This window comes from Spea bombifrons, chromosome 13, assembly GCF_027358695.1.
Source record: "Spea bombifrons isolate aSpeBom1 chromosome 13, aSpeBom1.2.pri, whole genome shotgun sequence".
NCBI classification, from domain to species: Eukaryota; Metazoa; Chordata; class Amphibia; order Anura; family Pelobatidae; genus Spea; species Spea bombifrons.
The window spans coordinates 25,905,394-25,920,777 of NC_071099.1; the positions used below are offsets into that span (position 1 = coordinate 25,905,394).

Here is a 15,384-nt window from a genome sequence, read left to right on the forward strand (position 1 = left end):
AGAAGAGTGCATGGTGTTAGAGTGAGTGGGTGCTGGAGTGAGTTTGCATGTTAGAGGGGGATCAGAAGAAATACTGCACTCAGGCTCCACTAACCTTAATCTTGTAGGGTGGGGTACAGATGGAGCAATAGGTGGGACAGCGTGATGGACATGGGGCATGCTGAGGTGCACAGGGGCCCAGGCTTTAAGCCTGTACTGGGACGCAAGATTTCTGTTGGCTGCTCTGCTCTAACCACGCCCTGTAACTAAAAAAAAAAGAGTGTTCAGCCATTAAAAATGTTGGAAAGTGTGATTGTGGGTGAAGTTATGCCGTTTCTGTGTCATCTGTCCATAGGCAAGTCACACCGTGTCTGAATTTCCCTGGCCTTCAGACCATCAAGACATCAGGACAAAATTTGGGACAGTTGGAAGCTATGAAATCTGAACAGGTTTCTACATGTCGCATGTGTCCAGAAAATGTGGAACTTGGTAACGACCCTCCCACAGCAGAGCTTATGGAATTTTATACACATTAATCACTGTTTTCCAGCAACGGGATTGAAATTTAATTATTCCGTTAGTTGGGTAAGAGGAAAAGTGTTCACGTTGGAGTGTAATATAATGCATAAAGTATATTGATGACATTACTGTGCTTTATTACATCATTTTTCTTTTCCAGGATAAACAAATGTTTAATTAACTCACGCAGGGTTTGAAGCAGACTTAACAATTTAAATAAATTTGTAATGGTTTTAACAACATTTTATACATTTTCTGTCATTATGGATATAAAATCCCAGAAGATGTTAAAGTGTTAGTATTTGTGTAATTAAACTATACTGGACTTTAGTTTTTGGGTGCAAAGATTAAAAAGTGGCCCTAGCGTCATAGCAGCCAAGAAAATGGTCCAATCAGAGAGACCACAACAGTTGCTATGGCGATAACACCAACAAGCCCTGTATGAGAATGACTTTTTTTTACATGCTATTTAGCGCCATCTACTTGCCACTCAGTTTGGGCGACCAAACACAGATTCAAGGGCAGCCATGTCCTCAGCCCCGGACTGGCTGTATGTATACCTCCCAACACTTATGATTTTCACAGGACAGTCCTGACTTTCAGGCACTGTACTGCTGTCCCCAGTAAGTTCCCCCTTGTCCTGAGCATGGGCTGGTTGGGGAGACCCTCTAATCTATCAAACACATCAGGGTGCCCAGCAGAGACCTCCATTGCAGTTTCCACACGCCACCTTGTGACACTAGCATCAGAAGGTGGCTGTTCCCATTTCTGGGGCCATACGACACCATGCCTATCCATCCAACAGATTGGGGTCCTAGAGCCATGTGGGTGCCAACTGGATATCTGCGGCCACATATATATATACACTTGGCGGCCGCTGGCCTTAAAGTACCAGGGCTACTAAGTCAAGTCCACCCCTTATAGCAGCAACATAATCCTAAAACTAATCCTAACCCTATAGGATCTTTTGCCACTTAAATCAAAGAATAACAAAGCACCAACATTAATTATGGATGCCTATGGGCAATTAATGAATTCCCTTTGTAGCCTCTCCTTCATACCCATGCTAGTTGTTACTACAAGTTCTGCGTTATAACAGGTTTTAGGAACATAAATTGAACCGCAAAAGTGAAAAATCCCTGAGCATAAATATTTCAGAAATATATAATAAAAAAACATAAATAACCGGATTATTTTTGTCTAAACCATAAAAGGAATCCAGGTATTGAATGTACTCTAACAGTTGGGTTATTTACCTGCACCCATTTATAATATCATTCCTGATTTTGTTACATACAAAATTAAAGAAACCTCCAAAAAAAATAGATCAATTCCCTATTATTAAATTCTAGCTTTCAGACACCGCGGCTGATACCCACGCATCCCCACGGACAGGCGCCCGGCTGTCACCTGCCCCAGCTTGTCTGTTTCATTAAAACTGATATCAATAAATGTTTTGTTTTTACTTCTAAAATTTGTTTATCACCAAGGCAAAACTTTTTCTTTCATCTCAAACTTACTGTTTAATGTATAAACCCTCTGAATACTGTATTTTGTAAAATGTATTATTTTCCGCTGGAATTCCAAATATATAGGTTCGGAATTCCGATTGCATATTATAATTTTTTTTACCTTAAACCTTATTTTTACCATTTGGCGTTACAATAAGTGATATTATTGATTGCCCCCCCCCCATATGAGGCAGGCAGCATGGAAACAAATAGTTTTATGAACAATGCATTATGCAGGGCGGTGCTGGTCCTTAACATAATACTTGCGCCTGCTGGATGGCTCATCTTTCAAGGAACATGGCTTAAATGTATTAAAAAAAAACAAAAAAACTGTGCGTTTGGTGAACAATCCGATTTTCTTATTAATTGTTAAATGTTAATGTTAAATATTATAAAACATCCTACAACGTTTAAAAAAATAAGGCTGTGGAATACATACGGCTAAAAACGTATATAGTAAACCATATGAGTACAGGTGATTTCCACCCGTAAAAAAAAAGGAAATGATCACAATGGCAGATATGTATAAAGTATAATCCCGGCTAATGTACAGGGACATTCTACTTGTTGCTACGGTGACTGCATCACTTGTGAACCAGACTTTTATACACAACCACCAGATTTTATCTCATCTGTTTTGGTGCAAGATACTCTGTAATAGGTGTTGATGCCAAAAAAGTTAATATATTTGTAATTTTAGTACATACCTGGAACCATTAACAAACCTCACCCTTCCTCTTTCTAGGTGGATGAAATTAGGGAGGGACAAGCTGTCCTCTACCCCACCTGGAGGACCCAGCTGACGTAATTATCCCTGCTCACATGGAGAGAGGGAGTTATTTGAAGGCCTGACTGCTCCAGAGACATAAAGGTGTGTTCCTGGTTATTCAACACGTGAATGCCCAATGTTTGGGGAATTGTTTATCTGGCACTTGCTTCCGTGTACATCTGTTTAGACTCTTAGTTTGATCTGTCGCTTGTTTTATTGCTCTTGTGTTGGTGATTATGTGGCTTGTATGTTGCCAAAACATTTTTGTGCAAAGAATCTAAATAATAATCAAACTCAATATAAATGCACTTCTTGTTAAATAAATAAATTCAAATGCATTTTGAGATGTTACATGGACTATTGTGTGTATATAACACTGCTATTGTGAATCTGCCGGCAGATCAGACCCATTCAGCTGTCTAGTCTATCCGTTCCTCCTGCTGTAAAGATTTAAACCTTAATCGGTCGTTTGTCCCGTCTACATTCAGGAGCTGTATGCCTATTCCATCCTGGAATCCATCTGGTCTTTTTAAATGAATGTGGTTATTATATTTAGCTGTTTATCAAAAGTTATAAGCAGCAGCGAGTCACTGATTCAGGGACCCATGAGCCCTTTTTTATTATGATTATCTGAAGGTACTGTTCCACCTGCTCTGTTGAATTTCATACCAAAACATCATTCCTGGAACTGTTGGATGCCCAAACCTTTCCCCAGAAATACCGGTAATGATTTGATTATGTAATATTTTGTCTCATTCAGAATCTTTAGGGAATGCTTAATTGTCACATGACACACACGCAGCCACTGTTGCCATAGACACGGCACAAAGCTTCCTAAAAGGTCCAGTGGGTTTTTTACGTGATTGAACCTTTAGATTGGAGAATGAAATGATGGGTCAGCCAAGGTTTATTAGATTTACGCCGTAAAGAGCTTAAGTGGTGTCTTGTATAGGTGGAACAGCACCTTTAAAGTAGATTTCTGCTGCTACACATGATCGGCTTATCTATCATTTTTCATTTGCTTGTTATAGTCTTCAGTCTGCGCAGTAGTACCCCAGGGTAGAGAGCAATTCTATGTGTGCTTATGTAGGGATTCTAGACCCATGCGGTTTGAGTGACCTGTTCTGGTAACATTGTTTATTGTCCTGCGCAGAATACAGTATGTCACAAACTAGAAATCGACACTATGATCATTCGGTGAGACATCCGTGGCTAGCTGGCGATGGAACGGCTGGCCTTTTGTAGTCAGGGCTGTAACGAAGAACAGAACTGAGCTGACGTGACCGTTAAACGGAACCGGCAAATACTTCCTTCCCCTCCATCACTGCATGGGATAGACATACGGCTCCCGAATCTTAAGACCAGACCAACGGCCGATTAAGGTCTGAGTCTTTACAGCAGGAAAAATGGGCCGAGTGGTTGTCACCCAGCATCGAGTTCTGCGCGGACCTATTTATAGGACGAGCGCTTTGGCTCTGATCATTTGATATAGTTGTATGTTAAATGAGGGGGGCTGACCGCTCACATCAGCCGGTGGGAAGTACCATAACTTTCATCACTTATTTAGCTCGAGTCCTCAAATGGCTGCATAACGGGCAATGATATTTGATATTTTGAGCGCGGGTGTCTAAATAAAAAAAAAAAAAAAAAAATCATTAGACAGTCTGTTTTCAGGAATATACAAAGAATTCCTCATTTATTTGCAACCCTCAAGGTCTAAAGTGTTGGACTGCTCTAAAATAAATAATAAAACCATATTTTTATCAATATGATTGTGTGAACTTTACTTTGTTTTGGTTAATCATTTAAACAAAGCCTTTTTTTTAAATTTATTTTAATTTATTTTTTTTTTTTATGACTGCACTACAGTGGCTTCAATAATTCCAAAATGTTTCAATGCCCTGAAGGCTCCCGCTATAATCCTATGAGCCCCTAATTACAATACACGCTGCTGCTGTCCCTTTCAGAGGAGGCGGCAACAATACAGCGACGGTCTGTCGTCGACAGTCTCTGGGATGTGATCGTCAAAAGGTAAGATAATTGGCCTATGACAAAAAAGTTCATGGAAGTAAGATTTTTTTAAAGTATTTGCTTAGTTTTTAATTTTAACTAAACTTTCATGAAAGCTTTACACATACATTGTTATATTGTGTTTGTGTATAATATGTGCCACTCTGTAAACAAATAAATAAAAAAGGGGGGGTGAGTATTATAATTAAGATTTCTGACGGGTGCCTGACAGATCCACAATGCTCCATGTTGACTCGGTTTGTCATTGACAAGATGCTGGGAGTTTAATCGTAGTTACATCAGTATAACAAAGCAAAGCTTAGTAACCAACGTATGATTTATTACTAACGCCAATCTGTTCTCCGATAAAAGACGCATTATACTGTGAGGCAGGGAACAATGACATTAAGGGGCGCTTTCAGTACACAGTCAAGGCTTTTTGTTTTGTCTTTAATGTTTTATATTGATAATCTATGCCGTTGTCTAACGCGGCCGCCTTTAAAAATGCAACTTATTTATTTTAATCGCAGGTGTGACCGTTTTTCTTGTTTTCTGGCAAAATGAAGTGGTTCAAATTCCTGCCACTTAACAAATATTAGTATTGATAAATTCCACCCACAGTCTTATCTTTCGCCTCGGTACAGGGAGATGTGCTATGTTTTTTTTTTTTCTTTCTTCCCAATGTAAATACTGCCTGAAAATTATGCAGCAAATTTGTTCCTTTGGGAAATAGCGAGGGATGACTAACCTCTGAAGTATGTTATCGGAAACATATTCAACTAGTGAGGTTGTGTCTTTCTCGGTCACTGGCAAGTTGTGCGTTGCGTCATACTAGCTTAACACGGGGACAATTTAAACAAATGGCGCTTCTCCCAAGTGCCCCTGTTTCTTAGAAGTAGTCTCTGTTTGGGTCTCAGACCCCTTTGCCTCTATTTTCTCCGCTGATGTTCCTCTTTTCTAAGAGCTCAGAATGTTTTCTGGGTATGAAGGCATCACAGGGTTCTACTGACCTAAAGGTCACAATGTGTATGGAAACAGAATGCAATGTGTTCATCAATTAAACCGTAAACACTTTACTCTATTACATAAATAGCTATTGATAGTTAGAGCCTCTGTACTGCACTGACGTATCCCAAAACTAGGGAGCAGATCGCTTAAATGGTATGTTGATATCTGCACCTGGGAGCTTCAGACAGCAGGCTTTCCAGAGTGGCTTTTTGATGAGCATGGGCTAGCCCAGATGGCATGGGCGGTAAGTGGGAGGAGAATTGGGCGGGGAATGGGCGTGGCTTAACATCACTCCTCTGCCCCCAGAGAAAGAGGAAAATGACCTGGCGAAGCGGCGTGTCACCCTGAGTCTCCAGGTCAAGGCTGGAAAGTTCTCAGGTATGACGAGGCTCTTTCAGGAAGCTCTCCTGGTTTTTCTGCCGGAGTCTTGCGGTACACACAGAACACCAGCTCTCTGCGGACAAAGGAGGGCCCTCTGTGACCTGGCAGTGCCTCTGTGTCCCTTCCTAACCTCGCTCATTCTCTTCCTACCATTGGTTGAAACTCTGATCCCCAAAACGATCATTTACCTTTTGGAGGCAACATCCACTGTGGACTTGTATGTGTCATTTAGACACTGGAATTCACGCCACTTTTCTACTGACTTGCTACGTATCTTTATGGACTGTTCTGGCTGTAAAAAAAATATATACCAGGTGTAGACGGACAACAGCCCCTCTTGAGCTGAGTCCACATTTAAGAAAACCAAACCTCCCATTCAAGCAGCTGATTGGTCCTTTTTGTAAATCTAATAGTCCACCATATTTATTTAACACTTACATGTAACAAATGCAGAACCAAAGCAAATTAAGACCGATAAACCCATTACGTATGCCACTGACACATAGAAATATGTCACGTATAACTTCCTTATTTACTTATTTGTGAAAAAATAATTTAAAAGGGTAATATTTGATAGGGTTTTATTTTAACTGGTTTTAATGCGTTGCTGGTCAGACACCTGTTGGTTGGAATCCAGAACCTACCCTAACCTGTAATGTACATCCAGGTTAGATGGCTAACGGCGACAAAAACACTGACTATGGGGGCTCGACTGGTTAAACCTTCTATGATCAGACAGGGGCACTGTACCATGTATGTATCAATGTGACACATATGAAATGGGCTCTCGATAGACCAGGTCTGCTAATGCAGTAGAGCCGAGAGCCGGCAGAAATAAACAGAATTTAAATGAAATAATAAGGGTCTTAGAAACTCCTGTTGTTCCCTAAATTCCCCCGTTGCCATGGTGCTTCATATTCCGCAAGCTTATCACTGCAGAGGGAAAAACGCTACCGAGGAGAGAGGGAATTAGCACTTGTATCTTGAAATTCAGAGAGCCGTTTCTGCAAAGACTTGCGGCTCGTATATCTTCAGTTGGTTGGTCACTGGGCGACCCTTGCCAGCTCAGCCTAATTATTGTTTTCATATAAGCGGTTCTCTTTGGGGAAAATGACGGTTGACCCTTTATTTCCCTGATGTATGTTTACAATCCATTAGTGCATACTTGCCCACTGTCCTGCATTTGCTGGGACTGTTTTAAGGTTTACTCACTGGAAGGGGAGTTCTGGTTTTAACTCTCGCATTTCACTATTCATTATGAAGTACCAACGCTGGCAAGTTTCTCCAGAAAGAAGGGCTGAGCTGGCCCTGTATAATGTATAGGGGACTTTATCTGATTTAACTATACATTATATGGGGCCATTCAAGATTTTCCTGCAGCAGAAGCTCACTAGGGTTGGACTTTCGTAATGAATAGTTAATATCATGTGTGTTTGATGTACCTTGGATGTAGACTCTCCTCCTTTCTGGCACTGCACGGGTTAAAGCCATCTCGCACCTCAAATGCCACAGAGATGGCCCCCTCCCTGCTCTTTAGGCCCGGCCGGCATGTGCACAGAGTGTGCTAAGAGATGAAACACTTTCACGGCCACCCACGGACGCGCAGCCTGGGGGGGCGATGGGGAGGAGGTTGCCATGGTAACGGCATCGGGCTCCTTTACATCAGCAGATCTTTCAGGACGAGAGCTGATTGTGAATAGGTGTGCAAGCCAGGGAGGGAGACCTGGAGCAAGGGGTGGGCCTGAGACCAGCCAATCACAAGCAGCGGAAGTTGGGATAACGGGAGAGACGCATCCATTTGGGGAGCTACTTATACCACTTAGAGTGACAGGCGTCCGCTGTCCGCCTACGGGAGACGTGAGGAAAAAACACTTATACATATATATAGATATATACGCTTAGGTCATATTTATTCAACATGTTCTTTAGTGGAACGCCCGCTTTAATACCATTAATGGCCTGCGTGCACACCCCTTAAATAAAGATGTTAAAGATCAGCCTCTTCCACACCTTTATTCATAAGAGACATTGCGGTGATGAATATAATCTCCCGTCATTGACATTTACCGACGACAAGGGCGCTTTTTCTTTTTATATTTCACTCTTCTGGGAATAATTCCCCTCCCCTGTTTATCACAAGACCCTTTGTTGTTATCGCCACCCTTTGATTTTGGATCTAGAACACTTGGAGATCTGTTCTGCGGTTTGCTAAATTAGATTTATCCAGCAATTTAACGTTCTCGTGAATATGTAAGACTAGTTTTCCCATGAACTGCAGCCAGGTGACCGCCTGCTCTGGATAATGGGAATTGCAGTTCTACTGTGTCCTCATAGCCTTGTTTGACCTATCGTTACACCAACAAAATAAGCCCCCCACACTTATGCTGAATTTAAGCCGTCGGTCACCGTGCAGCTTGGCTCCTGTACTGTTTGCTCTGTCCCACGACATAGCCATGGGCACTGGGCATTGCTATGGGGTTAATATCCCTATGACTACAGCTCAGAGCATCCCCAGCTAGAGCTTGGGCTGGCTGATCGTGATGGGAGATTGTTTATTTAGAAGCCATCAAGCTCCTTTTGGAGGTACGAGTAACACATGGCGTTATCAGCTGGCTTTAATTGCCCTTCATTGAGGTAAGTGTAGCAAGTAAGCTAATGACAGACGAGTCTGGCCAAGGAACAGCTCTGCGGATCCTGACACACCGGCGAGGGGCAATCATCGGTGACTCGGCTTCCTAGAGAGCCCCGAGCAGCGTGCTTTACAGTGTCGCGTCCTCGCTGATGTCTCATGTTTTCTCAGCCCTGGGACCACCTTGAGAAGGAAAAAAAATAAGACTGGCTCATTGTCACCTCCTACACAGCTAGAGACTCATCACAGCTGCGATCCTGGCAAAATAAGAATTCCCCTGTTCCATTTTTCTTTTTCCAGTCCATGTATTGTATGCACACGCACGTTTAACCCTTTAAGTGCAGTTACAAATAGCTTCCCCAGCATCTTAACCACTGGTGGAGGCAATACAAGAGTAAGGGGGGCATGTAGGAAGATATTAAAGCAATATCCAGCTTCAATGATGATATGGACATGCTGGACATTAGTGCTCATTGTGAAGCTCCTTTTAATACTGAAAAACTATATGCCCTGTATCCTCGTGTTGATGACAACTGTGGGGTCCTTACTCAAGGACTTTGTAACTCTTTCAACTACTTTTAATATGCATTTATTGACCAAGTAAATAATTTTAGGAGAAGCTGCAGCTCTGTGGTCACCCCACGTGATTGGCTGCTTGAATCAGTGGCAGGAACACCCTGCCTTTGACAATGTTAGACCTGACTCCTCCTCATAATGCTTGCCGTTACAGCTCCGGAGCTCATTGGTGGTGAGTATATCACGTGACAGGATACGTGTTTTACAACACGTGGCTCAAAATTACATAAGTGGAATCATTAAAAAAAAAAAAAAAAAAAAAAAAAAAAAAAAAGCACGAAACTCGTTAAATCTTAAACTTTATTCCATGATTTATTTCATGTATGGAACCCATAGAGGATCAGTGCTGGGGAAACTCCACAAAGATAAATGTCATCATTAACCAAGCTTTGAATATACTCTTTCAGTTCATAAATTAATTGGCACGAGGTGTGCCTGGGTATAGGTGTTTGCCAAGATTTGTCATGTGACTTTGTGATCTATTAACATACCTGGGAACTTTCAGGGTTTGACCCTGAATATTAGAGTTTTTACCCCAATCTCAGGGTGAAGGGACAGATTCTCGGGGGGGGGGGGTCCCACAGTCTGGAACCGATTCCTTTCACTGCTGGGATCATGTAAAATACTCCCAATTGCTACCAGTACGTTATGGTTGATATCCCTGCTTGAATGCAGGTGCCTCAATTATGTGTATGTATCCGGGATTAGAGACAGAATCTTTATGATGGGCTATTTAAATGAACATTTCAGGACCAGCTCAGTTATAAACTTCCCAGGTATGTCTGTTGTTGACAATAAAAAGAGAAACAGTGTTATGCAATTAAATTGCTAAACATGTCCCATGCTGTTTATAAACACATTATTGTTACTTTTAGGGCTGTAGAACCGTGCGATCGCCTCATATACTGCAAACATTCTAAGCTCCTACAAAAGATTCAGGCCCAAAGAGGGACTATCCCTCCTAAACAGGGCCACTTGAGAGGTATGCATTGTTTTTAATGGGTTTAAGGGAACCCATTGTCCCTAAGCCATGAAAAAGGCCATTGCTGTTCCTTTAAAATGATTGAATAGAGTAGTTCATGTGATTCTGGATTTAGGGCAGGAGTCATTTACATATTCAAACCCTGCTGATCGTACCGAGGGCTCTTCAGGCTCTATCACGCCCTGCGGCTCTGTAATAACCTGTATGTTCTCTTTGAGACTCGAGTGCTAATGCTTCTCCTGTGCGTGGGTCCTGTGGCCCCGGCATATCAATACCGCTTATTATTGTCGGAAACCTCGCTGCACTTTGCTCCTAATTCAGTATCGGGCTGGTGCGTCACAAACGCAGCATTAAAGCGCCGGTTTCGCAATACAGCATTATATATTTTATATTGTCCGCACCCATCCGGATATAACCTTTCCGGCTGCAGGGTCATCTCCGCGTGTTTCAGATTGTATCCGCTTTTATCAATCCAACATTAAAACGGGTTTACGGTCCTAGCATTGAGTTAAGAATAATTACCTGAAACATTTAAATGTTTTAGCCTTATTTGAAGTGTGCAACTTTTATTATTATTATTAATGTTGTTACCTAGTTATAAAGAACCAACAGAAGTGTGTGTATGTATGTATATTATATATATTATACTTTTATATAGCGTCATCAACTAGCCAACTGGCAATTATCAACCCAAAAGTGACCTCTTGGTATAAAGACGCAGGATTTTGTTTCACTGCACACCCCACTCTTCTGGCCTTGTTCCGGGATGTCTCAATGGCTTGGGGTGCCCGTTACTAGGGGCCAATTAAAGATCGAGGGGCCAATTAAAGATCCGCCTTGAAACCAGCCCAATTATACCGCGGAGATCTGTACGGATATCTTTTATGCGCAGCCTAATAAGTAGCCCTAGGAAATGACATCGGGTGACGATACCCTACAGTAATTGGGGACATGAACTGCGGGGGCAGTTAAGGGTTCTGCCGTGAGCTAGGCCTAGGACAGCGACCCCTGTATCATCACTCAGGTGTAGCGTGTCTGCGGGTGCCGGCAGTGGGGCCGCTCTGCCCTCTGGTGCTCACACTGGGAACTACCAAATTATTTTATTTCTTTTCTTTTTCATTTTATTTATCACGTAGGAGCGACTAGTGTTTGGAACTGCCAGTGTGTGTTTCCATGTTTTATTCAGGGATGGATAGGCTGGGCTGGTCAGAAAATAGGGACGTTCGTTTCGATTTAATGATTCTTGTACTGTCTGATATGATGATCATCCAAGAAGAATAGGAGGAAATGGCTTGTTGTGGTTTCCTAATCTGCCTACACATCAGGGGGTGGTGTGAGTGCCCCGTGCTTGTGTGAGCGTGAATCACAACATGGGGGGGTGATGGTGAGATACATCTGAGTCAGGCGTAGCAACCCACCCCGATGAGATGTGGGAGTTGGGAGATTCAGAGATAAAGATTCACGGCTGTGGCTTGGGTTTTGTTTTTGACCGATTGTTTCTCTGTAAGGAGCAAAAAGAGAAGCCAAATGCCACGCTTAATATACAGTTAATACTTTGTCAGCCATGGAGGTTATTTGTAATGGCTTGCCAAATGTTGACCTTTGACAGGGTTAAACTGTGTTCAACTAAGAATATAAGTGACAATCCACCAGATCTGCCCTGGGAGGCTCGGTCATGGCGGGTGGGATTAAGTTCCCCAAACCCAGTTCCAATACGACCCCAGTGAACAAGAGGTTCCCATACATGGGGAAAATAGAGGTCTGACTATGAGACTAGGATCCAGATCCCCTGCAGCGCTGCAGGGGACCTGGATCCTCCTGTCTGGTAACCTCAGCTGCTGCCGGTACTTACACCGGGCATCTATCACAGAGTGCCGGTGAAAGTGCTGGCAGCAGCGGAGGTTGTCTACGCGCATCGCGCATACCTTCTTCGACTGGCAGAGATGAGAATTCCCCACAGCGCTACGGGGAATTCTCTTCTCTGTCAGCCGGCAAACAAATGCTCAATGGATGCAGACAACCCCCGCTACTGCTTGTACTTCCGCCAGGGCTTCTATGACTGAGCACCAGCGTCACATGACCTTCCGGTGCTCAGTCATAGAAGCCCCAGCAGAACTAACGCCGGCCTCCGTCCGCTGCCCTCACCAGACACCAGTCAAAAGCACAGGTAAGTCGGGGGGGGGAGTGTTACATGGGGGGGATAAGACTTTTGTGCCCCATGATGTCTTTTAACCCCCTTTATGCCACTCTGCCTCCAGAAATGCCTTTTTAACTCCCTATATGCCACTCTGTCCCCTGATATGCCTTTTAACCCCCTATATGCCACTCTGCCTCCAGAAATGCCTTTTAACCCCCTATAGATTGCAGATTGGCAAGCCTGGGGTCAGATGTGCATAACTGGGGAGCAGGTTGGCAAATAAAAGGAAATAAAATTATATATATTTTTCTCAATCATAGCTTTTATTAAATATGAACAAATAGTTTACACGTGAATAGTAAAACATCTTATATTCAGGCTTTTTCTTTTTTTCCTAAATTAATATTCAGATTTTTGGGTCGACTTATAATCGAGCAAATACGGTATTTTTATTAGTCTTCGAACACGACAGGAATTGCATAAAAGTTCAGTCCAAAGGCTAAATACAGCCCCCTGTAAAGAGAACAAAGCTTTATGACAACGAGCAGCTTCCACGAAGCAATCCACAACAGGGGCTTTTCCAATACGTGGAACGTGTTCCTTTACACTCTCACTCCCATCAGGTAGGACATTAATAGCTGATCTACTGTTGTAATATAAAGTGACTTTTCAGTTTCCAGGGGCTTGACAATAGGTCCTGCTGGTGTCTCGGGGGTACAAAAGAGTTAATAATAAGTTTCTACTAGATAACCTACTGTCGATAGCTTTATAGACCAAGTCTGTGATCTGGCAGATAAATAACTCCAAGGTACGTGGAGCTGAAACCGATCACCGGTGTCACGCAGGAGATCTAACTCATCCAATCCCATAAAAAAGCCTAATGATTTTTATTTTTTAATACTTGTCTTTACTTCCCTGAGGATTCCCAGCTCATCAACAGCTGGAAAGTAGGCTGCCTTATTCCGGCCGGTTTGCTTCGTAGGAGTCGTGGTCTGTCACCATTGTTTGCCTGCTCCGTTTAGTGGACTGTAGCCTGTTGCAAGTAGAGTGGCTATAAATATGCAAAGTTAAGACCCCCTCAGAAAGATAATGGCTGCGCCGGCGCTATAGTGGGTTTTGGAACAAGGGACGCCGTGTACAACGGGAAACAAAGTTACATCACATTTAGTCACGCCACATATTTTAATAACCTTGAATCGTTAGTTTGTAACAGTGCTAGCTCTTCGTAGTCTGAAAAGCCTTTGAAACGGTGAAAGGGAAAAAAAAAGTACATTTTATTCTTTTATTTCTTTTTATATTATCCCAAATCAAAAACACTTAATTACAGCCCTAGCTTTGTTCTGGAGCGTCCTATTACTGCATCAACTTGACAAAGTGATGGTAACCCTAAACTCCTACTAAAGAAAGGATAAACATATAAAAAAAAATGAGAAAAAAAAAACAAAAAACCGCACACCCTTTACTGATTTTCCTATGTTTGCAAAAACACAGATCCTGATTCGTCTTTATGTAAGGAAAAAAACCCCATGGAGTGGACTATGATAAGCAACCAAGAGATACACGGCTCTTTTCAGCACCTCTAGGATTAAAAAAGTCCAATGTACAAGACGGGTGCTGTATATCTCTCCCCGGGCTGCGTGAGATAGTCTGCGGAACTCCTGAACCGGTGCCTTTCGGATGATGCGTTTGCCTTCAAACACCGTCCTCCTACCGAAAGGGCATGGCGTTAAGAAGCGGCCACCAGCTGCGGCTTGGGTTTGTTCTTGACCGCTTCTTTCTCTGCGAGGAGCAAAAAAGAGAAGTCGAAATCTTTAAATGTGATAGAAAAAGCGGCAGTCCCTATCCATTTGCAGAAAATATACCTTACCTGGCGTAGTGTCTGGAAGCGGCTCCGAGGGGGCTTCTGGGAGTTCCAGATCTTCCTGTAGAGAACATGGAGGATAAATGATACTATATGACCTGTGGCTTATGGATGGACACAAACATACTGAAAACACGGAGGAAACCGCTTGCGTCGTTAGGTGCAGCAATTACACGGGGATTTTAGACAAACTTTCATTTAAATATGATTTCATCTATATTTTGCATGTGTATCGAGATATTAGATTCTCTATGATCAATGAGTATTTCTAAATTCCCATCTCTTATTTCTATACGGCAATGTCTCCAACTCATACTGCGGTCTCTCACCTGAGTGATGGCCTCAAGTTCTTCTAGAATGGCCTCCTCATCCTCTAGAGTCAGGTTTCCTGATAGAAGCTCGTCAATTTGCTGTGGTATATTAGAGAATTATTATAGTTAGAGTCTTGAAGGATGAGCTGACAATCCACTTCGACATGCACAAGGCGCTTATTACTTACACGCTGGTATTCAATGCCTTCTTGCGTCTCATCCATGATCCTCTCCACCTCCTCTATGGACATGACCTGAGAAGAGAAGTCCCATTTATTTATGGAGCGCCAGCAGATTCCATTCAAATCGACAATATAATATCCTTCTATCCTTCGTTGGAGGGTACGTGTTCCTGGCATAAATCATGAAGGTGGCATGAATCATGAATTTCTGGCATGATTTAAAGAACAATTCCGGGGGGGGGGGTCGGGATACCATCATTCAAGGAATGTTCCTAATTCTGCATTTTTCCCCTCAAAATAAGTAAAGTGATTACAGAAGTGTTAGGTGGAAGGGCACTTTTCTTACACGGTAGGATTAGCTCACCTCATGCATCTTCTTCAGGCACTCGTTACCCAACTTTAACCCCTCGATCACCTTCAGCTCAATCTGTGCAAACTCAATGTCTTCAACCTGTGAAAACAAACAAATCTCTCTGATCAGACTTTGCGCTCTCGCTACGAACGGACGCGCGGCGCGGCGACTCTCTGC

The 15,384-nt window shown here is 42.7% G+C and overlaps 1 protein-coding gene across 1 annotated transcript in view; it reads right to left on the reverse strand.

Moving 5' to 3' along the window:
- Positions 1-13,664: 13,664 nt before the first annotated feature.
- CHMP6 (charged multivesicular body protein 6) overlaps positions 13,665-15,384 on the reverse strand; it is a 3,920-nt gene continuing 2,200 nt past the window's right edge. The window contains exons 4-8 of the mRNA XM_053453053.1: positions 15,220-15,306; positions 14,862-14,927; positions 14,692-14,772; positions 14,369-14,423; positions 13,665-14,280 (exon numbers count right to left, since the gene is read on the reverse strand). Of these exons, the coding sequence (XP_053309028.1) occupies positions 14,228-14,280; positions 14,369-14,423; positions 14,692-14,772; positions 14,862-14,927; positions 15,220-15,306 (342 nt within the window). The 3' untranslated portion in view covers positions 13,665-14,227. The remainder of the gene's footprint in view (positions 14,281-14,368; positions 14,424-14,691; positions 14,773-14,861; positions 14,928-15,219; positions 15,307-15,384) is intronic.